Below are 27,982 nucleotides of genomic sequence, written 5' to 3' on the forward strand. Positions count from 1 at the left end.
TGACAGCTTCCCTAATTTTTGTCCCAACTTCGGACCAACCAGAGAAAGCCACTCATGGCCAACTGACGATGGCAAGGATCACACAGGATGCCCCCCTTCTAATTAGTCTCCCTACAGCTTCCTCATGTCAATAGCCTTCGTTGAGGGCACGCCTGAAGCATTGCCTTTTTCCCTCTATCAGCTGTTCCCACTCCTCCGTCTGCCTTTGATTTTCTGCCAAAACTCAAAGGATGGTGGCTCCCCTGCCCAGCAAGTTCTGAATAAACTGCCTTTGCATTTTTCATGTGCTTGGTCTTCACTTGTTTCCACATACTGGAAGAGTAAAGAATCAAAACAGGATTCTTCCACTGCAGACAGGCTGGGGAGCATCCTCCCAGGCTCCAAGGTCTCCAGCAGGCGGGGATCTTACGGCCCCGGAGAAGAGAGCATCCCAAACACTAGCCGCCAGGGCAGAGGGGATACGGTGGTCGCGAGATTCTCCGGACCAGGTGTGGGCCGGAGGAGCTAAAGGACGGAAGCCAGAGGCTGGCGCCGCGATAAGACAACCTTGAGCCTCGCAGCCTAGACGCTTTCGGCTCTTTCAAGCGTCCGGGTCTCCGAGCGAGAGTGGAGCTTTTGCGCATGCTCAGTACGCACGCGCACACTTGACACCGCCCCTCGGGCGGGTACTCACGTCACGTCCGGCGACGGCGGCGGCGGCGGCGGCGGCTTCCTCGGGTCGCTGCCCTCCCGGGCGCTGGTGTCCGGCCACCTCTCACCACAGCGGGGGCCACCGTGGGGCGCTTTCGTGTCCTCGGCGGCCCTCGCGTCGCCCGTCTGCCCGCCGGCCGGTCAGCGCGCTAGGCCTGGTTTCCGCTGCCTCCCCCGGACCACTTAGTCTCAACCCGGGTGTGGTTTCCACTCTTAGAGGTGAAGCATAATAGGGAGAAGGGGACCTGGGGTCTCAGACCGAGGTGTGTTTGCATTTCCTGAAGTGGACGCTCGGGCCGAAGTGTCAACAGTATTTTCTCCAGGACCTGTATGCCGCTGTAGTGCAATCCGAGAATGGCGTTTTTAGGCAATGGGCACCGCATCACCCTGCAGCTGTTTGGATGCTGTTTTTAAATGAATCCCGAGCTCATTTAGTGTTTTAGTTCTTTGTAATTCTGCTTTTTAAAAAAACATTTGGTCCCCAAAGCTCAGAACCCTTTAGAATTTGTCATTTTAAACGATTCCTCCTCTTTCCTGTGACTGAAGGGGCTCAGAGCCTATCTTTTCAATAAGAACGTGGCTGTCTGGAACTTCTCAGGATTTCTAAACCTGAGGATTATACATATATTAATATAATACATATGTGTATATATGTGTACGTGTGTGTGTATATATATATATATATATATATATTTTTTGCGTCGACGTTTTAAGCATTTGAGTCAGGCAGTGCAGTACTTCCTGAAAAATGTGTTACATTCATTTTATTCTTAAAAATGCCAACCCAGTTTGACCTTTTCCTGATGACCTGCTGTCAGTCCTATGAACGTTTATTGTGAAAGAACCTGAGACGCTGAACTTTTTGAATTCTGATGCCAGATTTTAAGTCGTTATTCTGTCTCCAGCTGTGGCATCACTTGTCAATAGGCTACACTCCTGGGCCTCTTCTGGTTTACAGTTTAGTGCTGTTAATCTGTGGTGAGTTCTGAATTTTGGTAATTGCATTTGATAGTATTGTCTTTAAAAGAAAACTAAGTGAGAAACGTGTGGCTTTTTACTTTATAGCTTAGTTTTTCATTTTACAAAGTGCCCATTCAAAAATATGGCTAAGCAAAAGAAAGATTTAAATCACCGAGAATCCTACTACCTAAAGATAACTCATTGCCAACATTTTAGAATATAGTCTAATTTTTTTAATGCATACTATCTGTAAAACAAAAAGAATCCTAGTGGATACTGTTTGGTAATCCCTTTTACATGACGTCTTCTCTATCTTCATATTTCACTAATTTTTTTCTTTGAACATGTGTAATGGCTAGGAACTCCCATAAGTAGGAACCCTAGTGCCTGCACCTTGTGAAATCTATTTTAACAGCTCAGAGGACTTTAGTTTTATGTCTTGGTTTTTGGCCAAGGAGCATAGGTGAGGTGGTGTTAGTTGTTTAAAAGGAGATATTTAATGTTGAGTCCTATGCAAGGGCAGCCAGTTTATTTTAGTATATCGAATTCATGGGGGGAAGTTGCAAAAAATCATTGGAAAAGTTCTCAATTCTTCATTCTTTGTTTTTAAGCTCACTCTTTCTCCTTCCCTGCTCTTTCTCCTCCAAGAATGAAACATGACTGAGGACTCTCAGAGAAACTTCCGTTCAGTATATTATGAGAAAGTGGGGTTTCGTGGAGTTGAAGAAAAGAAATCATTGGAAATTCTCCTAAAAGATGACCGGCTGGGTGAGTTTTACAAGCTAAAGTTATCGGGTTTTAGTCATCCCAGCTGTCCTGAAAGAAATGCTATCTTAAAAGACATTCAGAAGTATTTGTTACCTGCTGTATTATTTAGCGATAGGATGACAGGTGAATAGTGTGTTTCGGGAGAAGTTACGGTTTTTTCAAGCTTATATTTTGCCGAGGCCAAGTCAGATGCCTTTGAAAGGTCTCAAGAAATCAATGGTGTTTTTTTCTCATATTTCCCATATGTTTTCTTTCCTCAGTTTTCAGAGGTGTTACTAGCTTCTGGGTAAATTCACAACTCCTGGCCATGATTTTTCTTCTATGGAAATACCGAGCCTACATTATGTATTGACATTTTAGTTTCTTCGTAGTAATAATAAGGTCTGTTCTGTTGACTAGAGTAAAATAAACTGAACCATAGGTAAAAATGGTACTCTGTAGAATGCTTTTAAAATTTCAAAACCATATCCCACCTGATCTTTGATCCTCACTAGACAGCCTGTGTTTTAAGTATGCCTGGAATTATTCTCGTTTGACAAGTAGGGGGATCTGAGGTCCAGGACAGTTGATTGTGGATTATTGAAAAATGTAGAGATTTGAGGGCTGACTGTGACACTTACTAGCTATACTAACTTAAGTCACTTAACTGCTTCGAGCTTCAGTTTCTGCATTTTTAAAAATATTTTATTTTTATTTATTTATTTTTTTTTAAGATTTTATTTTTTTGTCAGAGACAGAGGGAGCACAAGCAGGGGGAGGGGCAGAGGGAGAGGCAGAAGCAGGCTCCCCATGGAGCAGGGAGCCCGACTCAGGGCTTGATCCCAGGACCTGGAGATCATGACCTGAGCCGAAGGCAGATGCTTAACCACCTGAGCCACCCAGGCACCCCATCTGCATTTTTTTTTTTTAAAAGAGAAATCTTTATTTGAGAGAGAGAGAGAAAGTGAGGAGGAGGAGGAGGGGGAGAGGGAGAGGGAGAAGCAGACTCCCGGCTGAGCAGGGAGCCCGACACAGTCTTGATCCCACAACCTGAGTTCACAACCTACGCTGAAATCAAGAATTGGATGCTTAACCGACTGAGCCACCCAGGCGCCCCAATTTCTGCGCCCAACAAACTTGCAGTATGGATTAAGTGAAGTAAATTCTATAAACAGTAACTACCACTGATGTTGTAGGGAATGTAGTATTATATGTAAAATGCTTCACCTACACCGTGAAGCACTGATTGTTTTTTAAATAGCTAGTTGGGGGAACACCAACTAGAAATCAGACCAGCATTGCCTTTCCTAGATTTACTGACGAGAGTAGAATTCTTCTGAAGAAATGTTACTCTAATTTTTGAAAAAAATGAAATGCACTTTCATGTGATCAGCATAAAAAGCTTCTAACTGTTTTTTTTTTTTTTTCCCTTCCTCTAGATATCGAGAAACTTTGTACTTTTAGTCAGAGGTTCCCTCTCCCATCCATGTACCGTGCGCTGGTATGGAAGGTGCTTCTAGGTATGAGACCCAACAGTTGGAAAGTTTATCTTTAAAACTGTTGAGTGAGGGGATATGCATCATCTTATTGGTCAGAAAAAAGAGGATTTTTTAAGGCTCTTTACTGCATATCGGGTTTGCTCTCAGGAGACTGATTTACTGCTCACTGTGAAAGCGTTTAAGTAGCTGACTTCAGCAGCGGTACATTAAATGTGACTCTAAGAGTGTCAATTTAGTCATGATAGAAGAGAAAGTAACTTGTGTCCCGAAACTAGGTGTGGAAAGAGCATTGTATTGGAGAAGGAACTGGTCTCGGTTTTACCATCACCTGAGTAACCCTAAGGAAGACCCTGCTAGGCCTCTGTTTTTGCACCTGTAAAATGAGGATACTGAGCTAAATTAACTCCAAGGTCATAGCTCTCAATTTATTATCTCTGTGATTCTCAGCTGCAGAGGTCTAACTTCCTAATGGGTGCTCTCAGAGTCAGAAAGAAATGGAAGAGTTTTTACTTCTGAGAAGCACAAGTGGATACATTTCAGTGATGAGTGGCTGAAGGAGAAGAAATGAACCTGCTCAGTTTCTGTGGAAGAAAAAGTTTATTAGGTGTCACAGTGACTGGCAGCATCCCTTTTGAGTCAAGGATTTTTTTTTCTATGCTGTGCCTGCTGATGCATATAACATCCATCCATCACCATTCTCCTTTCTTTAAAAAAAAAAAATGAAAGTAATCCTAGAACTCTCCTGTGAGGTAGGTGTGAATATCCCAGTTTTACAGATGGGGACAAAGACTGCAGGCTCTGTAAGTGGCAGAGCTAGGATTTGAGCTTAGGTTGGTAAGAGCCCATTTGAAGTAGGATAGACAGTAGGCCTCATTTTCTTTCCAAAATGTATTTCCAGGACTTGAGAAATCTGCAGTCCTCAGTCTGATTAATGTGGAGGCAGTAAGGGAATACTGCCCATATTAGAAAGCACTGTATGATGCCTTTTTCTGTTGTGTGTCCCAGCAGTCTTTGTGCACTTGTGTTGGTGGGTCACCATCCAGTTAACGTCTAGAGAGCAGAATCAACTATTTTAGTTTTTCCCTGAGCATTTTTTCCTTAAATCTGGGTGTTTCTGGTGGCTGTCAAAATAAATGCTGTCCAGCGATGCCTTTTAGGTGATGTTGTCGATACTGTCTATTTTTACTGGGAAATGCTGTGTGTCTTATGAGTTAATAATACCAGTGGATTCTTGGGAGATGACAGTTGTACTTTGTGACACTTCGTGAGTGCCAGGAGTCGTTCATCACCCCTGTTTTTCCCACTTGTCTTTATCAGGTAAGTCTTTGTTGTTATTTTGTGGTAAAGACACTGGAGATTTGGAGCTGCCATGCTGTGTAGGAGACAAGCTCACTCTTCCCAGCACAGGTGTTGATTACTCAGGGACCTTGTCAGGCCCGCTTCCTGATACATTTTAGGTAAATATCGGAAAGAAGCTTTTTAGAACTAGCTCTTACTTTGAGGCTCACTGTCCTACCTCTAATAGTATGAGGAGGGTTGAATTACAGCTGTTTAATCTTTATTAGCCCAGATTTGGAGGACATTTTAGTGTAGTCCACTAGGCTTTTTCCATGCCATTTGTTTGTAAAAAAGATAGGTTTTTGCCCCAAAGCCTCACGGGTAGACATGTTTAAATGGGTTAATGAGCATAGAGCGGCATCAAAATGTAATGTAAGCTGGCTTCATCAGTGAAAATTAGAGATTTCTGTGGTCCTGAAGCTAGGCTACTTTGTGAGCAAGTTTGCTTGTTGGGGAGGGGAAGGATTTGATGAGTTGTTGGTGGCTCTGAGATGAGAGGCTTGTATTGTTAGCTCGGGCAGCTATCACTGAATACCACGGACCGGGCAGCTTAAATAACAGTTTATATCTGCATGGTGCTGGAGGCTGAGAAGTCCAGGATCAAGGTGCTGGCTGGTTTGGTTGTTGGTGCTGTAGGCCTCCCTTCTTAGCTTGTAGCTGGTCACCTTTCCACTCTGTCCCCACACGGCAGAGAGAGAGACCGCAAACTCTGGGATGTCTTCCTTTTCTTAGAAGGGCACCATCTCTGTTGGATTACAACCTCATTTAGCCTTAATCACTCCTTATCGGCCCTATCTTCACTTACAGTTTCATTGGGGTTGGGGCTTTAGTATATGAATTTTTGGGGGAAACAATTCAGTCCATAGCAGGGGCCAAGTGCAAAACCTGGAGATACGTCTGTAGGAGCCGAGGGAGGCCCCAGGTCAACAACCAGAGTGAATGAAATCATTGTGATAATTGATGGTTATGGTCTTGTTTAGGTGGCACACTTATTCAAGGGCTTTATGATGCCCTTTCATTTCTCTTACCTGTCAGTGATGCATTTGGCATTCAAATATTGGTAGTACTTTAAGATTGTTTTATAGAAAGAATTTGTAGAACAGAATCTGTATGGTAACTAAATATCTGTGTGATTCCAGTCTAATCATGATGGGCAGCTTCTCACTTGGTCCTCTGTAATAGAGGGGTTTGGGTCTGTGTCTCAGTATTTTGCCTGTTCTTTTTTCCCCCTCGGTCTCCGTATAGGGATCCTGCCTCCGCACCATGAATCCCACGCCCAGGTGATGATGTATCGCAAGGAGCAGTACTGTGATGTCCTTCATGCCCTGAAAGTTGTTCGCTTTGTCAGCGATGCCACACCTCAGGTTGAAGTCTATCTCCGCATGTATCAGCTGGAGTCTGGGAAGTTGCCTCGAAGTCCCTCCTTTCCACTGGTTAGTGGTACTTTAGTTTGATACTTAGTTCAACTCTAGACTGTCCCATCCTACCGGCCTTCGACTGCGTTAGAAACTTCCTTTTTTTTTTTTTTAAAGACTTTATTGATTTATTTGAGAGAGAGCACAAGCAGGGGGAGCAGCAAGTGGAGGGAGAAGCAGACTCCCCTGCTGAGCAGGGAGCCTGATGCAGGACATAGTCCCAGGACCCCGGGATCATGACCTGAGCCGAAGCCAGATGCTTAACCAACTGAGCCACCCAGGCACCCCGCTTTAGAAACATTCAGTGGTTCTCCTCTGTGTCTTTATAGCAAGTTCCCATCACTGAACATTTCCTTACTTTCTGGCGCAAAAAATACTCCAAGCCCATCTTGTTCTTTTTCTACCCCAATCCTAAAATCAGCCGTTTCTGTTTCGAAGAAAGCGTGGTATCTAGAAACCAAGAACAGGACACTAGATGTGCATGTTGTTTCCAGTGTGGTGTTGCTTCTAGGGCCTGTCAGTCGGCAGAGCTAGGAAATATACACACGTTCTATAACTATATAGAATCATGTACACACAGTCACACTCACCTATGTATGTTTATATGTCTGTCTCTGAATATGAAAAAGCCTCAGTTCACACTGATACCTCTGATCCCAGTCCAGCACCACAAGTTCTTCTCACCTTTACCCTTCTGTGTTTGCATTTTCTTGTCTGACAGGGGCAAATATGAAAAGGCTCCCCTTAGTACAGTTACTTCTTTGCTCATTCCTCTGGTTGCAAGCAGTATTGCCAGCTACCTCTTGGCCCTTGCCTGCAGGCCCAATGGGCTGCCTCCTTCGCCTTGACCCTCCTCGGCCTCAGCCGGACAGGCCCCCAACCTGTTTTTAAACTTCTGTCGTCGACAAACCCTTAACTCTAGTTACTTGGATTGCTTGTTGTTCATAAAGGGGAAAGAGGGAAAGTTCAGGCAAAGGAATGATTATAGCTCTTGGGCTTTGGCTATTTTAATGCAATTGGAAGTTAGTTTTAGGCATTTTAACTTTTTGTGCATGTGGCTAAAACAGCGATTGCTCAAAATCAATATTTGCCTGCAAGCTGTGCTATTTCTATAAAATTTTTTTTTCTTTTAAAGACTTTATCTGAGAGAGAGAGCACAAGACTGGGGGAGGGGCAGAGGGAGAAGCAGCCTCCCTATTGAGCAGGGAGCCCGACATGGGGCTCCATCCCAGGACCCTGAGACTATGACCTGAGCTACCCAAGCACCCTGAAACTTATTTTTTAATTGCAATTTGCAGCCTATCCCTGTAGCACTTTGAGTTTTGGCTTGTTCTTTCTTTTGAAGTGAATAATGTGGCTCCCATGGACAGACCTGAGGTTGTCCACTCGTATTAAGTTTATCAAGAGAGAATGGCCCTGAAAATAATTGGAAGTCTTAACAAATTTCTGTAAGTTTTGCTTATCTCTGGCAGAGCAAAGTTGGTAGTACTCTGCAAGTTCTTAAATTATGTATTAGGTTAGATTATCTATTAGTTCAAGATATCTAAATGAATTATGGTTTTCACCTCATCCCTACTTAGCTTGCCTGTGCTCCAAGCCCAGGCACCTTCACTGTAGCCTTGGGCAGATGTGCCATCAAAGTGTTGGTTTTGACTCTGCCATCCCACATCTCCCCAGTCATCAAGCCCCACTCAGCTTCATTAGTATTACTATCTAGTAGGGTGTGTGACAGCCCTCAACACAGGGCTGGGAACATAGTTAAGGACGTTGGTTCTCTTTCCTGCCTCTCACACTGTCCTGGAGCCCGTGAGATGGCACGTTCAGGAACGCTCGGCACGGTGCCCAGCATGGGATGGGAGTCCAAGAAAGGAGACTGTCTTTCCCTTTTCTTCCTTCTCTCTCTTCCTCTGATACATTAATTCATGTTTAGAAAAATATATTTTCTGTGATTCTGTTACTCTGTTTTTTTTAATTTTTATTTGAATTTAATTAACATATAGTGTATTATTGGTTTCAGGGGTAGAATTCAGTGATTCATCAGTTGCATATAACCCCCAGTGCTCATCACATCAAGTGCCCTCCTTAATGCCCATCACCCAGTTACTCCATCCCCCCGCCCCCTCCCCTCCAGCAACCCTCAGTTTGTTTGCTATTGTGATTCTGTTACTCTTGGACATTTTATAGAATATTAAGAGGTTGAAAGGAGGCCTAAAATGAAATGCTTTTTTAAAATAGGAATTTTGATATAACTTGGGGCTTGTAAGGGGAATAGGTACTTTTTGTTTCTTTTTTTACACTGAAGTCCTTCGACTGTTAAATCCTAGGTGAAAATGTAATTTTTTTTTTTAAGAGAGCGTGTGCATGTGCACACATGCATGAGCTCGGGGAGGAGCAGAGAGAGAGGGAGAGAATCCCAGGCAGGCTCCACACCTCATGTGGGGCTCGATCCTGTGATCCTGAGATCATGTCCTGAGCATATATCAAGAATTGGGCGCTTAACTGACTGAACCCCCCAGGGCCCATGAAAATGTAATTTTGTGTGGGATAACAGTGTGTGAAAACAGAATAGATTTTCAGGTAGATTCTAGTTTTTATAAGATTACTTTTGTTAACATTTACTTGAGGGTTTATGTTCATATTCTCAGTGTTGACATGAGGTTTGAGAAATGCCATTCTTCTGATTCCTAAAATTCTGATTCTAGGGACATTTTAACTTACTAGGTGCTTAAAGGTGCTTAAAATTCTAAAGGTATGTATGAATGCTTTGAAATAAAGAAAATGCTTTATTTATTTTTTTTAAAGAGATGCTTTATTAGTCCCTTTGGAGTCATCGAAATTTTATAAATTACTGTATTAACAAATGTCTCCAATTATTTGTGATGTTTATCACATCCTTCTAGCCCTGGGAATACTTTCGGTTGGAGAGAGTCAGTACCTTGCTTATGATTTATGTTTTCTTTGATGACCTTAAATGTTAAAAGGTGGAAAAATCTCTGAGCGCTCAGTCTGAAACCTGGACAGTCATAAGCACCACTGATCCACATAGATTTCTTTGGTTACCCATCCTTATCTCCACCCTGGTCTTCTGTTTAGTGGTGGACTGTGTGCTTTTTGGTTCCACTTTGATTTATTAATGCAGCCTCTTCAAAAGTTAGGGGGTAAGGTTTCATTTCTATGAGAGAAATATGTATTCCTCTCTTCCGCTGGCTCCCTCCCTTTACCAGAGATTTATTATTAATCTTTCAGGAGCCTGAAGATGAAGTATTTCTTGCCATTGCCAAAGCTGTGGAAGAGATGGTAGAGGATAGTGTCGACTGTTACTGGATCATCCGATGCTTCGTGAACCAATTAAATAACAAATACCGGGAGTCTTTACCCCAGCTGGTAAGAGATGGTTTTCTGGCTCTTGTGGGGTAGGGGTGAGTAGTGGTACTGGGGAAATATCCTTACTTCCTGGTGCTGCTACAATTATGAGTAGACCCTCTGTAGTAGGAGCCAACAAATGTTTTCCATAAAAGATCGAGTAGTAAATATTTCCAGGTTGATGGGCCGGATGGTCTCTGTGTCTCTGTGTCTCTCTTGCAAATACTCAGCTCTGCTGTTGCATGCGAGAGGCCATTGACAACGCATGCAGTCATGGTCGTGGCTGGGTTTGGCCTGCTGCACGCCGTAGTTGGCAGCCCCTGCTCTTTTCTTTTCCTTATCCTGGTCTAGAATCTACTGGCTTTATCGAGAATTGCCTCTCTGAATTCATTAAGGTTTGAATTTGGCAGCATATAACGGAAAGCCCAACTACCTGAAGCTTTATATTTTTCTCTCACGTAACCAGAATTCTAGAGGTAAGGCAGGCCAGAGCTAGTGCCACAGTGCCACGTATTGGTGGGGACCCAGGCTCCTGTCCTTTTGGTCCAGCATTGTTAGGTGTGATCCTTCCTCTTTTGCTCACAGCTGGATGCTGGAGCGACAGCCATGACCTCTATGTTCTAGGCAGGTAGGGAGGGAAGGGCGAAGACAAAAGCGAAGGAGTAGAAGGAGCAGCCAGTCAAGTCTGTCTCCCTTGGACAGATTTTGCTTCTGCATATCTGTTAGTGGCAGGACCGTGGCACCTGACCACCTCTGACTGCAGCAGAGGCTGGGAAATGTGGTGGTTTTTTGTTTGTTTGTTTTGTTTTAGCCAGGCATATTGTGATCCATTAAACTTGGGTTCTGTTAGTGAAGAAGGAGAGGTGAATGGCTATGAGGGAGGCAGCTGCTGGCCGGCTGCTGTGCTCAGACTCGGGAGTCCGGAGAGTGGCTCAGCGCTTGCTTCCTCCACATACACCAGTGGTTCTTTGCCGTTCTGTTTTTGTAGGTTTTTTCCTTTATTCCTCTCATTTAAAAATGAATGTCTTTTTTTTTCTTTTTTTTTTTTAAGATTTTTTATTTATTTATTTGACAGAGATAGAGACAGCCAGTGAGAGAGGGAACACAAGCAGGGAGAGTGGGAGAGGAAGAAGCAGGCTCATAGCAGAGGAGCCTGATGTGGGGCTCGATCCCATAACGCCGGGATCACGCCCTGAGCCAAAGGCAGACGCTTAACCGCTGTGCCACCCAGGCGCCCCGAATGTCTTTTTTCTTAAATCATCAAGTTGTTTCATTTGGAAATCCTGTTGAAAGCAGTAACCGAGAGTGGATTCAGGGCCAGCCGAGGGCTGCTGAGGAAGGTTGATGGAGCCCTGAGGATCACTGTGCTGACTGCAGTCATCAGGGCAGTTGGCAAGAAGACCCTTTAGCTTGGTAGAGCACTGTTACAAGAGTGTTTTATAGAGTGCAATTACATAAAATTTGATTTTCAGAATTTTAAAATTTAATCCACTTAGTTGAGTTCAATAAAAACAAGCATGGCGATAGAAGCATAATGTTACTCGCTTAATTAAATCAAGAGGTCCAGATTATACCATGATGTAATTAGCTTTTCTTATTTAGTATTGAAGTAAATTCCATAGCATTTTGCTAGTTTATGTTTAAAGAATTATTTATTTTTGATAACACAAGTAATAAGTACGTTCTTAAAGTATTAATCTGGATGAATCCAGTGTTCCCATAGACCTGTACCTCATCATCCCCCACTTTCTGAGAAGTAAACATTGTCATTAGCTGGGTGTGTATCCTAGACTGTTTTGTATACATTAGGTTGGATGGAATCCATTCACATGCACATGTATAGACATATATACACACGTGCATCTATACACACACACATGCATATAATGATTTGTATTTTTTTATATATATAATGTAAAAAAATCACATAAATATGATATCGTTCATATGGCTCTACGATTTTTTTTTAAACCTAATGTCTTGGAGTGCTCTTCAAGTTAGTGCAGATCTGTAGTGTTCAGCCCTGACTCCCTATTAGAACCACCTGGGAGCTTTTTTTTTTTTTTATTAGTCACCATACAGTACATCCCTAGTTTTCGATGTAAAGTTCCATGATTCATTACTTGCGTGTAACACCCAGTGCACCATGCAATACATGCCCTCCTTAATACCCATCACCAGCCTATCCCATTCCCCCACCTCCCTCCCCTCTGAAGCCCTCAGTTTGTTACCTGGGAGCTTTTAAAAAATTATCAGTGCTTTTCCTCCACCCAAACCCATTAAGTCAGAATCTCTGGGGTGGGGGAGGGGGGCTGGGGGGCAGAAGTCTATTTTTTTAAAAGCTGCAGGTGATTCTGAAGTGTGGCTAGGGTTGAGAGCCACTCATTTAGAACCACTTTTTTTTTCCTCTTAAAAATGTGTTCGTATTATTTCCTTTTAAGAATTTTGCCATGTTTTAATATAACAGATCCATGTTGACAGTCCGCATGCCCTTCTACATCAGTCTTTTATACACGGGAGTGTTTCTGTAGGGCAGGTGCCTGTAAGGGGACTGCTCAGTTGAAAGAGAGATGTATTTAAAGTTTTTAATTGCCAGGCTGCTCACCCCGAAGGCATACTGATTTTCCTTCCCCCAACAGATAAGATTTTCTATTTTCCACTCCATTGCCAATACTTGATAGTATCAGTTTCTTAAATTTTTGTTAATCTGATAGTGAAAATGGTATCTCATTTTAATTTACATATCCTCATTTTCTAGAGAAGCTGAGCAGCTTTGCATATGCTTATTGGTCATTTGTATTTGTCCACCTCTCTATTTTGTTTGCCTCTTTTTTATTTGTAGGAGTTATTGATATACCCTGGATACTAATCCTGTGTTAATATGCTGACAGTTTTTTCTCCCTGTCTGTTTATAGAGACTTTTAAAGTTTTGATATAATCGGATCTGTCAATATTTTGCTTTTTGTATCTTATTTAGGAAACCCTTTCTAACTCTAAGATTAAAAAAGTTTTTTAAAAGCTTTCCTCTAACATGTAAAAATATTAAACATTTTATTTATTTTTTTAATATTTTTTTTAGAGGAAGAGAGAGTGCACTCAAGCAAGCAGGAGTGGGGGTGGGGTAAGAGGGGCAGAGGGAGAGAGAGAGAGAACATCTTAAGCAGAATCCATGCCCAGCTCGGAGCCTGATGTGGAGCTCGATCTCACAACCCCTAAGATCATGACCTGAGCTGAAATCAAGAGTCAAAGGCTTAACTGACTGAGCCCCCAGGTGCCTCTATATTGAAACATTTTAAAATAGAGTCCTTTAATTTGTGAGGGATTTGTGTTTGTGATTGGTATTGACAGGTTTGACCTTGTTTCTTTGCTGTTAACTGCAGTAAACCTTCAGTCAGCCTCCTCCTCTTCCCCTTTCTGTTTGACAGTTATTAAGCTCGTGCTTCATGCCAGGCAGTTTACATTATTAGTGAAAACTTGATTTTAACACACCTCCCTGTTTTTATAGACAAGGAAACTGAAGCACAGAGCAGTTAAGTAACTTGCCCAAGGTCACACAGTTAGTAAGCAGTAGAGCTGCGTACCACTTAGCTCTCTGTCGGTTCATTCTTTTTTTCCCACAGGTTTGAAATGCCACCTTTATCATATGCTAGATTTCTGTATATATTTGTATCTCTTTCTGGGCTTTTTACCCCATCAAGCTGTTTGTCTATTCCTGGGCCAATACCATATGATTTATTTAATATAGCTTCCTCATATGTTTTGGTAGCTGGTAGGGAAAATTCCTTTATATTGTTGTTCTGTTTCAAAAGTGCCTTGGCTTTGCTTGAACTCCAGTTTCTTTTTAGAAATGAATTTTGAATCAGCAAGATATCAAATGCCCTCTAAACCTTAATTTCTTCATCTTCAAAAAAGTTTATTTTAATATGTACGTTATAGTACTCAACACATAGTTTTAAATAGGAAGTTTTTTTTTTAAGTTCTTCAGAATGTGTAAGAAAAGTTAAAATACCTTTGTGTTGCTATCTGACTTAGTGATTTACGTGGATTTTTCTCTTTAAGCTGTGCTTAGTTTCCCATAAAATTTTTATTACTGTGGTAATCTATCTTCTTGTTAGAGTTTTTATAATCTTGTCTATCATTTTCAAGTTTTTGTGGTTTTACCAACTAAATTGGTTATCACAAAGCATAGCTTGTTTTATCATCCTAGGGAAATGTACATGTAATGTACATGTAGTGATGGGTTTTTGGCATGACAAGAAGATGAGACTCTATCTGGTGATGACACATTTATTATGTCATAATATTCTGATTGATAGGGTTACCACAGCTTCTCTTCTCCTTACAAGCTTTAGGAAATGTTGCTCTTTGATGAGGCCTGTCTTTGGCAAGGAGAATAGACTCTAACTTCAGTGTGTGACCTGGACGGCCTCTCTGATTAATCTTTTTCCAGGCAGACCATACTTAAGCCATCTCAGGCTTAATTGTGTTTAATCATTAAAGTAAGTGAACTTTCTTTCATTGCCATTGCTCTGCTTTTTAAAAGCTATCCTAAAGAGACTTTTTTTGGTTTGTTTTGTTTTTTAAATAAACTATTAACAGCCTCTTCCTAAGTTCAATATAAATTCCTCTCAGAGTGGTTAAGTCTCTTGTTTGTCAGGTTTTGCCTTCTGTTGATGAGGTGTGTTTTCTTTTCTTCATAAAGTAAGAATTCTAGGGTCATGGAAATATTGGAAATAGCCTAAAAGTTTAGCAGTTAAAATATAATCTTAGCAGTTAAAATATAATCTCATCCACCATTTGCTGTATGCTAAAATTTTCAGGCAATGTAAATATTCTATTCACTAAAAAAAAGTGTTTATACATATGTATTTATATGTACTATTTTTCTTAGATTTAGTAGTAGCATATGATACACATTTTTCTCTACCTTGCTGTTTTCACCTGATATATGCTAGAAATCATGGCATTTGTACAGTTGACCCTTGAACGATGCTGAGGTTAGGGGCACTAAGCCTCCACACAGTTGAAAATCATGTATAACTTTTGACTCCCTAGAAACTTAACTACTGTAACCTACTGTTGACTGGAAGCCTTACCAAGAACATAAACAGTCTATTAACACATACTATGTATTTTGTATGTTATATGTATTATATACTGTATTCTCACAATAAAGGAAACTAGAGAAAAAATGTTATCAAGAAAATCATAGGGAAAAAATATACATTTATAATACTGTACATGTATTTATTTAAAACACATTTATGTGTCAGTGGACCCATGTAGTTCAAACTCATGTTCAAGGGTCAACTGTATACAGAGACATTCCTTATTCCTTTTCACAGCTTCATATTATTCCACTGTGTACATATACTTTCGTTTATTTGACCTGTTCTCTATTGGTCACTTAGGATGTTTCCAGTCTTTTATTATTATACACGATGTTATGGATAAATAGCTTTGTGGATATACCTTTTCACTTATTTACCAGTATATTTGGAGGAAATGTTTCCTAGAAATAGGTTGACTGGATCAAAGGGTAGAGGCATATGTTATTTTGCTAGATATTTCCAGATTCCCCTTCATAGACCTCATCCTCATGACTAGTGAATGAGAATGCATTTCCCTGCAGTCTCCCTTGCCAACATGGTGTGTCATTTTCATCAGTCTGATAGCGGAGAGATAGATGGTACTTCTGTATAGCTTTTTTTTTTTTAAGGGTGAAATTTTTTTCATTGATTTTAAAAAATTTTAATTCTAGTATAGTTCACATACAGTGTTCTGTTAGTTTCCGGTGTACAGCATAGTGATTCAACAATTCTGTATGTTACTCAGGGCTCCTCATGGTAAGTGTACTCTTAATTCTCTATTGCCGATTTCACGCACCCACTGCCCCACCTCCCCTTTCGGAACCATCAGTTCTCTGGAGTTAAGATTCTGTTTTGTGATTTGCCTCCCTCTCTTTTTCCTTCCCCCTGTGTTCTCTGGTTTTTTGTTTTGTTTTTTAAGATATTATTTATTTGACAGAGCACAAGCAGGGGGAGCTGCAGAGGAAGAGGGAGAAGCAGGCTTCCCACTGAGCAGGGAGCCCGATGTGGGGCTCCATCCCAGGACCCTGGGATCATGACCTGAGCCAGAGGCAGACACTTAACTGACTGAGCCACCCAGGCGTCCCATATCTGTTTTGTTTCTTAAATTCCACATATGACTGGGATCATATGGTATTTGCCTTTCTCTGACTTATTTCACTTGCATCATACCCTCTAGCTCCATCCATGTCAATGCAAATGGCAAGATTTTGTTCTTTTTTCATGTCTGAGTAATATTCCATTGGGTATATATATATATATATCACATCTTCTTTATCCATTCATCAGTTGGCGAACACTTGGGCTGTTTCCATAGTTCGGTTATTGTAGATAATGCTGTAGTAAACACTGGGGTGTATGTATCTCTTTGAATTAGTGTTTTTATATTTTTGGGGCAAATACACAGTCATGTGATTACTAGAGATGATACCTCAGTGTAGTTTTGGGATTTTTGTTTTGTTTTTTTTTTAATACCGAGGTTGAGCATCTTTCTTAAGAGTGAGAGTCATTTATATTTTTTTCTTTTGAGGTTTTGGCTTTTTCTTCTCTGGTTTTAGAAGTTCTCTTGATTTAGGGATATTCACCCTTTAAGGTTGTTTAAGGTAGTTTATTGTGGGGAAAATGCCCCACAATATGTTGAGTGCAAAGAGCAAGATACTAAACTGTGTATGCAATACGAGGCCAGCTGATAAAAGTGTGTGTAATGTATACAGAAAAACACTTGGGTGCTGTACGACTATATATTATCAGTAGTTATCTTTGGGTAGTGTGAGTTTAAGGGATCTTTATATCCTTCTTTATTCTTCACCATATTTTTGAGATTTTTTATAATGAACATATTATAAATCAGGAAAAAAGATTTAGAAAAATTCAAGAGTGGCAGGAAGATGTACATTAATGATTATCAAGATGTTGATTAACATATTTCAACATTTCATATAATTCATGATATTCATTTACTTAACGATTATAGGTTGGGTGCTTACTATGCCGGGTAATGTTCTAGGTACTGGAGAGCTAGTTTAAAATTTTCTCTCATCTGTATCTTGTTATTTGTACTGACTTTTGGGTGAGCTTTTCTTTGCTATGAGACATAATATAGAAATGTGTGTATGTGTATGTTCACCCATGTCAGTTTGTGAAAAAACATTCCATTGGCAGAACCAACCAAAATTCTAGATGGGGTTTTAGAGGTGAAAGGTGAGGACGATAGCCTTTTGACAACTTGTACTTTGGAGAAAAGCTCCTGTTTTGGGGAGTTGTGTGTAGTGTTCTTGAGAAGCTCTAGGAATTATTAAGTAGTGTAGGAAAGTTGGTTAAGCAGAAAAAATTAGAGATCTCCTGAAAGAGGAGAAAACTGGGCCCGATATTAATATGTGGGCCTCTGTTTGCCTGGCTAGCTCCTGTCATTCTTTGTAAGCCTGTTCAGATGTCACCTCTCTGGGAGACGGTGGCTTGTAAAGCCTGGGTTTGGATTCCCACCTCAATGTGTCCAGCATGCTGCGCTTACCCCATGAGAGCTTTATTACATGCTTGTCTCAAGCAGGTTATTTGCTCCCTGAAGGCAGGGACATTATGTCATTACGTTATCATTTACTCTATTCCCTGTATGTAGCATAGGGTTTGGCTATAGTGAACTTTGTAAGGGTGATGAATTACCTCTTTGGGCGAGATGCAGATATTTAATAAAATAAACGTTTGCATTTGCTTAGGTGATATGGGATGTCATTGTTTTTCTGGATAGGGAATACAGACGTCAGGGTTGGACCCCTAGGCACTGTTCTTGGCCAGTGGACCCTAAATAGAGCAGCTTGTGTCCGGCGGATTTGGCTGGTCTGGGAGCCGGCTTCGTTAGCTCTCCCAGGCTCCTAGAGTTGCCTGCTGCTTAACCTTTCATGGTGGCTACCAGGTGCTTTGTTCCCCCCACGTTATTTCTGTGCCTCCCGAGAATTCTTCTGCATGTGGAGTACAGAGTGCCTCCTCTGGATGTCTCTGTTGTTGGGGTCTCTTCGGTGTGGTGCACTGTCGTGCTTGGCAGCGGTGTGCTCTAGAACTGGTGGGCCCTTTTCAAGTCCAGCTCTTTTTGTCTCATTCTTCTGAACTCCCTCTCCCCACTTTGGTCCTACTCTGTTTCTTTCGTCTTACCCTTTCCCCTTTTCCCTTTTTCCTGAGTATATCATCTACTGCTCCAGAGCAGCCAGGAGTGTCGTGGGCCTTTCTTAGTTCCCCAGAACAGTTGAGTTTTGCTTTGGACGTCTGCCTTCAGCTGTGGAACCGTGTTACTGCTGTTAGGGGGAACATTAGGGGGAAGAACTGTTTGGTTTTGCCCAGTCCTGTCCTGGAAAACCCCTCAGTCCCACATTGCTGGTTGCTCTGGTTAGTGCTGACTTGGGAACTTTGCATCACCCATGACTTGGATGAGTCTGAAGTTCTGTTTTCTAGCACTTACTTGCATTCAGCGTGTACATTCGATTCATCTTATTCATCGCAGGCTGTAAGATCGGGTATGTTACGTCACAGGAAACGAGTAATCTCCCTTCCTGTTTAATCATTAGCCAAAAGCTTTTGAACAATACTTGAATCTGGAAGATAGCCGTTTGCTGAGTCATCTGAAGACGTGTTCCGCGCTGTCCAGACTTCCTTACGATCTCTGGTTCAAGAGGTGCTTCGCGGGGTGCTTGCCTGAATCCAGTTTACAGAGGCAAGTATCGCTTTCAGAGATGGCCGAAGGCCTGGAGGCAGAGGAGGGTCCTGGAATATGCATGTGATCGTCATGTGATCGTCCCTGGAGTATGCATTTGCTTGAGGACAATACCATAATTTGAAACCAACTTCTCTGGCAGGCAACAGAGCAACACTTGATTCTACTTACTGTTTATACAGTTGGGAATGCTTGAACATTAGTCATGTTAACCTAACACGAATACAAATTAATGTTGATGCTAGAAAAATTAGCATATATAATTAGAAACCTTGAAGGCCCTCAGTATGTTGGATGCTGTACAATATTCACATCTGAAACCGTCTCCAGGAGCTTTTCTTTTACAGGCCTAGGCTTTTCTTTTCCAGAAATGTGGTAGGTCCTGATCTGGAGGAAATCTTCCTGTTCTTAGTTCCATCATGACATCTTTAAAGTAGCTGAAGGCAGGCAGAGATCAGAGACTCACTGTCAGCCTTCATTCGTTCCAGACATGTGTTGCTGGCATTTAAGAGTCCTTCCCCCACCCCAAGACTGTATGAGGTGGTTGGGAAGAAAGGTGACATGCAGAGAACATCACAAGACACTACATGGCTAAGCACATAGAGTGTAACACCAACTTTAAGAGGTATAGGAATTACCAGAATAGTTATTCTAGAGTGGTTACAGAGCAATAACTAGCCCCTTAAGCTCTTTTAATTTTATTTATTTATTTGAGAGAGAGAGAGAGATGGTGAGAGAGAGCATGAGCAGGGGGCAGAGGGAGAAGCAGACTCCCCACTGAGCAGGGAGCCCTGATGCGGGGCTTGATCCCAGGACCCTGAGATCATGACCTGAGCCGAAGGCAGACACCTGACCCACTGAGCCACTCAGGCGCCCCTTAGCTCCTTAAGCTCTTGGAGAAGTTTTAGGAATTTGAACCACTGGAAAATGAAATTGCATTGATCTCGTTTCATATGCTGTGTTGTTATTCCTTAGCATTTAATGATTAGATTAGCATTATGCAATATTAATAAAACCCAAACTTTGGCTTATGACTTTTCCTTCCCTTAAATGTCAGGTTCGAAACGTTAGGGAGTGGGTGTCTGGTAGATCTCTTGCAGAGCGAGTGCTTTTTAGTGATCATTCCTCTTTCCCTTCCAGTGTTGATTGTGTGTGAAATATGTTTCAAATGGCTCATTTGTTGTGTTTTTGCTTTTCTGATGATTATTTCATTATAGCATTTCTCTGAAGTTTATACTTACAGGGAATAATTTGAATTAATTTTATAATTTGAGATGTTTAGCTAAACATAAATTTCAAACTCAAATAATTTTATTATATCTCTTGATTTTTTTTATAGGGTTTGGGATAAAGTTGTAAGTGGATCCTGTAAGATCCTAGTTTTTATAGCTGTGGAAATTTTATTAACCTTTAAAATAAAAGTAATGGCTCTGAACAGTGCAGAGAAGATAACAAAGTTTCTGGAAAATGTAAGTGTGCTTTTCTTTAAATTTGATTTTGAATCTAGAAAGGAAGTCAGGTTAGCAAGCCAAATTTTCCTACTGCATTACATTCTTTCTCTGATACTTTTTACTTTATAAGAAACACTTTTTTCCCCTTGGAAAAATTTAGCTTAAAGTTGGTCTGTGGGTTATAGTTTGCCACCTCACTTTGGGGGATGACAGTCTGAGCAGTGAGACTGTTACTGTGAGTGTGTGCATGAAGACCAGAGTCTTATCGCCTGATGTGACCACCAGGAGGCTTGGTGAGAAAAGGAAGAGGTGACAGCTGTCATGCGAGGTCGAGTAATCCTTTTTAGTGGGAAAGGAAGCCTGATGTTGTGGGGGATTTTGTAAGCCCTTTTTGCTGTTACTGTCTCTGGCAGAATCCCGGTTGGGTTTGTTCATTTGCTTAAATATATACTTAGTGCATGTAGGGAAAGGTCTAAATCTCTGTGTATCTTAGAATACCCTTAACCAGGAGAGAGGTGGAGATTTATGCCGGGATGAATTTCACTGGACCCAGAATCTATTTTTCTTTTTTTTAATTGGCCACTATTAACATTTGAATAGTGGCTCAGTAAATAGTAAGTACCACATGAACGTGTGGGGAATAAATGAGTCCTCAGCATTCTGTTAGTGGCTGTATTTTTCACGGAGTCTCCCCCGTAATCCTAAACAGCCCTGGGAAGAGAGGCTGTCATTTGCCGCATTTTAGAGATGGGATCTGAACTCAGGTAGCCTAGGTAGCCTGCCAAGGGGCACACAGTGGGCAAGCGCTGGCTTGAAACCCGAGCAGTCTGACCAGAGCTCCTCAGTGTGGTCTGTAAAACAAAGATCCTGGCCGCAGCCTTTCGTTTGATCGCTTTCCGAAAAGTCGTGAGAACTCTGTGGGGTTGGGGGCAGTAAGTGCTATGTTGCAGCGAATGAGGGAGACAAGGAAGTTATACACACCGAAATTTCACGGTGACTGGTTTGCTTGTCCACAGATTCCCCAGGACAGCTCGGACGCGATTGTGAGCAAGGCCATCGACTTGTGGCACAAACACTGTGGGACCCCAGTGCACTCAGCCTGACAGCTCCCGCGTGCGCATGGTGTCCCAACCTGCCCTGAGCAGTGTGTTCTCAGGACACCGTCTGCTACACTCACTGAAAATAGGGTTCTTGCTTTGGTGCTCAGAGCATCATTTTTTCCCCAGTAAAATTATTTAAGATACCTGGTGACGTTGTGTTGTGGAGCCCAACTTGTGGTTACACAGTACAAAGTTCAACTCTGGATAGCATGTGAAAGAGTTATTCGAAAATACCTCCCTGTTTTCAGAGCAGTTCAGCCACGGAGGGCAGGTGCTTTGATAGGCAAGCCTGCCCTTCCCCTTTCTAATTAGCACCATGCTCGTTACTTTCTAAGGCTATTTCTGGAATAAAGAACAACTTCCTTTTGTTGACAACTCAGATTCGGCTCCGTTGATGCAGTACTTGTTAAAATCTAAGCTGTCTACTTTCTGAGGCTTCGTCTTGCCAAATAGGTTTCAATAAAAGCCTTACTTTCTTTTTTCTGTGTCAGTCGGAATGAAAGTTATTGAACAAAATATGTCTAAATTTACCTACCAGGAGAGAGAGTACTTGCAGATGTCTTGCCAGACTCATGTTTTTTTTCCTGATGGGTCATTAAATGTTGGGGTGCTCTAGGGAACACTCTGCCACCCAGCATTGGAATGGGAGAAATGGTAGGCTAAGGTTAATAGCGAATGCCCTGGGCCCTGTCGTGCCACATAATGGTTAGTGTTGATTGGACAGTTTTAGGCTTTGAGACCAGTGATTGAGATGAGGCCCTTTATTCAAGACTGGTTCAGTGGTCACACATGCAGGAGCCTGAGTGGTGAGTTGGTTCTCTACCCTACCCCACCCCCAGAAGAGGAGGGAGGCCCTGAAATTATGCAGTTAGAATTTGGAGAATTCCTTTCCTCCCTAATGTGTAAAATAACTGTTGAGAAAGAAGTCAGAGTGAACAGAGTTGTTGAAGCCAGCTGGTACTTCGGAATAGCAACATAACCAAGAGTATTCCATTATTAAAACAAAAAAATACACCCAGAAAAAAACTTCTTAAAGCAAAATGCTGTCTACAGTTACTGCTTTACATTTATTCAGTGATTGCCTCTGCCCCTGAAGAACTTCCCAGCCAGTTGGAGACAGAAGAGAAAACATGTAAGGAGGAATTCCTGCTCTGCTTGTCTGCTGTTTGCTGATCTTGGGGGATATGTGAAATTCACAGAGAAGTCCTAAAACAAAAATAATTGTACTTTTATTTAATTTGTGGGCCACGTATCATTAGTACAGCTTTTTAGTAAAATACAGATTATAAAGTCAAGTGATAGTAAATCTCAACCTCAGAGAAAGAAGAAATGAAGAATTAGTAGCCTCTCACCCAGAGGATAGTTTCAAGGTATGTGCTCCTGCTTACTCCTGAGTTCTGGGAGAAGACTGGTGTGCCAGAGAGCAAGGGAGGGGGACAGGGGGTGCCTGGATGCTTGGGCAGGAGGAAGCCTAGGGGGCTGACACTTGCCTCTTCACAACTTCGGGGAGGGTCCAGACGAGCTGAAGGGAAGACTCTTACTATCCTATGAAGGGATCGGAGCAGAAGTATTCTGCCAAACCCAGGTTGGTCAGACCTTCCTGGCTAAGGACTGGGGGGTGGGGATTTTCTTTTAAAGTGAGTTAGTCTGATACCATCAAGCGTGTTCTTTCTTAGACAACCAGAAAGCTCCATCTGAGCAGAAGAGTTTTTAAGGCCCACTGTGAGGACAGTGGCAGAATGCGTGCGGATCCAGTTTCGTTTTGGTATCAGAGTTTTATTTTGCTGAGAGCCTCAGTATCTTGAAAATGTTTCTGCCCACTGCCTCTACTGAGAAGCCCAGCTCCTGATGAAAATACCCCCATAGTCCCATTATTCAAAATGTCAGGATACTGCAGGATTTCCCCTCAGTGTTACAGCCCGGGGTTTTTGTCATAGCCGAAACTGTTAGGGCTAATATGGGGGGCTTGTTTTCCCTCGGAAAACTGGGATTTAACATTATTAAATTTAGTTTTAGTCCTTCCCTTCCATGGTGTTGTCTTTTTTTTTTTTAACTCATTCATTCATTCATTCATTTGTTCATTTATTTTTTACAGTGTGTTCATAAACACGATGAAAAAGCTCCAGATCTGCTCTGCTGGGAGCTACTGAGAGCCCAGAAGGTTGAAACTTGTGTGATTTCTGCCTCGTAACAGAAGGCATTGACGGATCGTGTGCGCACACAGGCTTGTGGGCGTGTGGCTGAGGTTACTTCGGCAAATGGGTCAGGGTTCATTAGAGTGAAGTACTTTTATTTTTTTGTTAATGGAAAGTTTGCCTGAAAATCATGGGGCAAGCCACAAATCACATGATGTGGAGGAAGAGCTCTGAAGGCCTCCATCCTCTCTCACTGGGAGTGTGAGGCCTAGGCCTGCCCTGTCTTGAATTACTTAAGAATCCTCCCTTGGCTCTGACCTGTTCCCTGTCGTGTGGTCAGCGCTTCCTCACTGTGGGGATTTTTTTTTTTTTCTCCCTAAGAGTGAAGACTCTGGAGAGAAGTCCGTGAGGATGAGGAGGGTAAAAATAGAGCATATGTGCCCTGGACAAGTCTCTTGCTCAGGGTGACAGCCTCGGCTGGTGCTGTGGATGTCAAGCAGGAGACGAGTCCAGACTTCTTCAGCCATGGGCAGCCTTTGGGAGGGGCGGGGTGTGGGCAGCTGGCAGGGCGGCTGACTGGTCACATAGGATAAGCAGCTTTTGTCTTCTGGGTTTGGAAGGGCCAGAGGACACTTCTTTCTGCCTTGACAGAGAGGGGGCTGTGGGAATTTTTGTAGCAGGAGTTGGTGGCGTTCTCTCTGGTGGATGAAACAAAGAGCTGTTTCTCCTTAGACTCTGCCAAATGAAACTGCTCGTGGCTCTTGGCACCAGCCACACCTCTCTAGGTCAGCTGTCGCTTACCCAGTGTTGGCGCCGGTTTGGGAGTGGGGGGAGGGTGAAGGAAGAGGGGTGCTGAGAACAGGAGGGAGCTCGGAATTTTCCTGGAGGACCACAGGGTGGGGTGGGGGTGCTGTCCTTTCTACTGCTTTCCTGACTGGTTCCTCCCTGTCTTTTTTGGTTTCTTCCAGCCTTACGTTGCGGAGGTTAAAAAGTAAGTAGACGGTTAGTTGCCACCTCACCTCACTCCTGGGAGCTGGTTTTACTGTAGGGCAACCACAGGGGGAGGCTGGAGAATGTGATCCAAGAAGAATGGGAGAAATCCTTCCAGAAACTTGTCCCGACTGAGCAGAACTCCCAATAGAATATCACAGTAGGTGCTTAGTGTTCACACCTCAAGATCACACTGGAAACGTAGGTACGACTGTGGTGTTTACCAAGGACCGTGCACACGCTTACCAGGCAGCGACCGCTCGTGCACACGCTAGCCTCCGACCTCGGGTTCCCGCGGAGTCTGCAAAGAGCAGCCTGCTGTTTATAGTTTGGGCGTCTCCTCCCCGCTCTCTGCCTGCCCCCTGCACTAATGCCCTGAAGGTTTGTGAGGGAGGCAGCAGGGAGGAGGAGAGCTCTGGACAGTTCACAGGTGAGAAGCCCGCGCTCACCTTCATGGCGAACCTCTGTCCCCTGCCTCCCATCTCTTCCCTTCCTTTCTGTTTGGTTCATTTGCTCTGTGAGTCATTCTCATTGAACATACCTAATTATGGACCAGGTTACAAATACGAAATTAAACAAGTACGGGTTGTGTTCTCTCGGTCGTAAAGGGTACCTCTCAACTCCTCTGAGCTGCCCCACAAAGGGGACGGTAATGTGGGTTGGCCCAGAAGCTTCAGAGCAGGGTTAGGATTACTCTGACATGTGTGGTTCTTTGTCCCCTTCCCTTGTTAGTGGGGAGGGCCGGGGTGCGGGGGAAGGGCCCGAGCTTTTGCCCTCCTCACTAGTTCTGTGACCTGAGGGGCTCGCTTGGTCTGTGTTTGCTTCCCTATCGACAGGAGGCCTTTCTGTTACATTTCTTACACCACAGTCTGCTTGCAAATGAGTTCAGTGTGAAAGTGGTTTAGGAAATCTGGAGCTCCGGATAATATTGAATATTTTTGATAGCGTCGTTTGCAGAATGAGGCCAGGCACTGCCAGTTTGAATCCGCACATTGCTTCGAGGCCTAACTTTGCTCTGCACGTTCTGAAAGTCTCTTGTAAATGCCAAGCTAAAAGGGGGTTCTCCTTCCTCTGAGCCTCTGTCCTGTTGCAGGCACCACTCATTTCATGGTAGTTATTTGGAAGGCTCTTGTTTGCTAGTCTTGGACTTTTACTGAACTTTCCATGTGGTTTCCCTCTAAACTGCAAGCCTCTTGAGTCTTGTGTCTTGTTCCCTTTCCCCGATCTCCGCCTTATCTAGTATAGTTCCTCGTGTGTCCTTTTTCTCCCAAACCACGCCAGCCTGCCCTTCTCTGGCCTTGTGCTCATCTTTGTCAGGAACGTCCTTTCCCCCCTGCAGGGCTCCACTCTGAGGTTTAGCTTACGCAGCCCCTCCTCCAGGAAGCTCTCCTGGCTGTCTGCCCCTTTCCTGTTGCCTCAGGCTTGTTTCCTTCCCAGTACTCTGTGTTCTTTTCACCACATTTAATACGTTGGTTGAGGTCACACACTAGCCCGTGAGCTCCTTGAGGGTAGAGATCGTGTCTCATCCTCTTTTCCTTTCCCTCAGAGCCAAAGCACATCTCAGCTGGCTCAGGCTCACTGTGGCTATGAGTTTGAGTACCTGAGTCCCTGCCTCAGTGTTAAGCCTTCTGTGGTGACAAGTAATGGAACCATCTGGAGCTAGCTTGCTTAAAGGAGACCCTTACTCTAGGGTGAGGCTCAGGACCCTGCGGGCTCAGGGCCACCAGGTCTGGGACGGGACTAAGAGAGCCTGGGCTCTCATGCCCCTCTCTTTGACCTGTGCTAGGCTGCTCCAGTGGAAGATGCCTTATGCTCAGATCCTAAGCTGTTTTGTCATGGGTCCAGCCTCTGGAGCCAGTCTCTTGGTTCCCGTTCGTTCGACTGTGAGAAAGAGGCCGTGGTCCAGCTGGGGCCTAGTGCCGTCTGTAGCCTGGTCACCTCTAGCCGTGGGAATGGAGGGGCCATACAGCAGACGCATGGCTACGGGGAGCCTCCCTAGTGTCCATGGCAGTGTCGGGGTGCTGAAGGAGGGACGTTGTTAGGGGTCCACTCTGAACTGAGAGGACACTCTGAAAAGCTTTCCACTCCATTTAGCAAATCTATTAACTGGATATGTACCCTGCAAAGGTGCCAGGAGGGGCACCGGGCACCTTCTGCCTTGAACTAAGTCTGAGTGGCTTTTCCTTCACCTCTGATTTCTGGTTCCTGTCAACCAGTTGAAGGGTGGGACAGCCAGTCCTTTCAGATGGGGTGGGCAGAGTGGGAATACCCCATTAGGATCTTTGGAAAACCCGGTCTCCTTTGGCTAGGTGTTTGTGAACATTTGGTATCAAGTCTAATTTATTCTGGAACTCTACAGAAAGTCGGCTTCACCTTGCTCCTTCCCCCGACCTGAGTCAAGTGGGAGGGCTTGGTGAGGAGTGGCTGGCAGCAGTGCTGTTTATTTGCCTCTGACTGCTTGGGAGGGTGTCTGGGCCCCCAGGGTGTCCCACATCTGGGTCTCTAGACAGAGTTGGGTTGTGGCCAGACATGGTGGCATTTGGGTGAAGCTGCATTGAGTTAGTTGGGGATATGCGGCCGCTAGGGCCGACTGATTTCAAGGTCACAGGGCAGGCACACCTAGACCTGAGGAATGTGGGAGCTGGATGAGAGCTTGCAAGCCATCTGGTTCCATAGTCCCCTCCCCAGTGCGCACGTAAGAGAGGTGAGGTTCCAGGGCTCCAGCGGGCTATACGAGGTCACCACAGAGAGCTGAGCAGCCTCCTGGCTGGAGTGTACTTCCCCAAGCTACTTCCTCATCCTGGAACACTGCCCCTGTCTGTTCTCTGATCCTTAAGATACCTGGGGCGCCTGGGTAGTGCAGTTGTTAAGCGTCTGCCTTCGGCTCAGGGCGTGATCCCGGCGTTCCGGGATCGAATCCCACGTCGGGCTCCTCCATTAGGAGCCTGCTGCTTCCTCTCCCGCTCCCCCTGCTTGTGTTCCCTCTCTCACTGGCTGTCTCTCTGTCGCATAAATAAATAAAATCTTTAAAAAAAAAAAAAGTTCCCTTCGTCTGGATAAAACATTGTCCACCTGTCCCCCTGTTGATGCTTTCTGGCTGGGTAACATGGGACTCCATCCTCACCTGTAAAATGGGAGGGATGATGGTAATAGTGACCACGTCACAGAATTGTCAGGATTAAGTACAGAAAGATACGCATGGCCCTCAGATCAGTGCCTGGCACAGACTGAGCTCTCAATAAATATTAGGTATTGTTACAACACAAGTGTAACAGTTTAAATGTATGTTCTTCTCAGGGAGGCGACATTGTAACTTTCAGTCTCCGTAAAGACAAAATGTCTTAGAGGAGGCTGCTTCCTGAGATGAGGCTTTTAGGAAATCATAGACCCATTACAGGTTCTTTACATCATGCCTTTTTGAGCGAGGCTTCTTAATCTTTAATGTGCATAGGAATCCCCTGCAGAGTCTGGTTTAGTTCTGGGGTGGGGGGCTAAGGTTCTGAA

At 43.5% G+C, this 27,982-nt stretch overlaps 1 protein-coding gene across 2 annotated transcripts; it reads left to right on the forward strand.

Moving 5' to 3' along the window:
• Positions 1–671: 671 nt before the first annotated feature.
• On the forward strand, positions 672–21,834 carry LOC100470259 (TBC1 domain family member 7). 2 transcript variants are annotated; one of them, XM_011222900.3, is made up of 9 exons: positions 672–909; positions 1,596–1,668; positions 2,299–2,418; positions 3,837–3,917; positions 6,480–6,667; positions 9,896–10,033; positions 18,657–18,802; positions 20,142–20,271; positions 21,270–21,834. In XM_011222900.3, exons 3-9 carry the CDS (start codon positions 2,307–2,309, stop codon positions 21,354–21,356), a joined length of 882 nt encoding a protein of 293 aa, XP_011221202.1. In that variant the 5' UTR covers positions 672–909; positions 1,596–1,668; positions 2,299–2,306; the 3' UTR covers positions 21,357–21,834. The 2 variants fall into 2 exon arrangements, with proteins under 2 accessions (XP_011221202.1, XP_011221201.1); XM_011222899.3 differs by lacking the exon at positions 1,596–1,668.
• The last annotated feature ends 6,148 nt before the right edge of the window (positions 21,835–27,982 follow it).

Source organism: Ailuropoda melanoleuca, chromosome 5, assembly GCF_002007445.2.
Source record: "Ailuropoda melanoleuca isolate Jingjing chromosome 5, ASM200744v2, whole genome shotgun sequence".
Classification (NCBI taxonomy): Eukaryota; Metazoa; Chordata; class Mammalia; order Carnivora; family Ursidae; genus Ailuropoda; species Ailuropoda melanoleuca.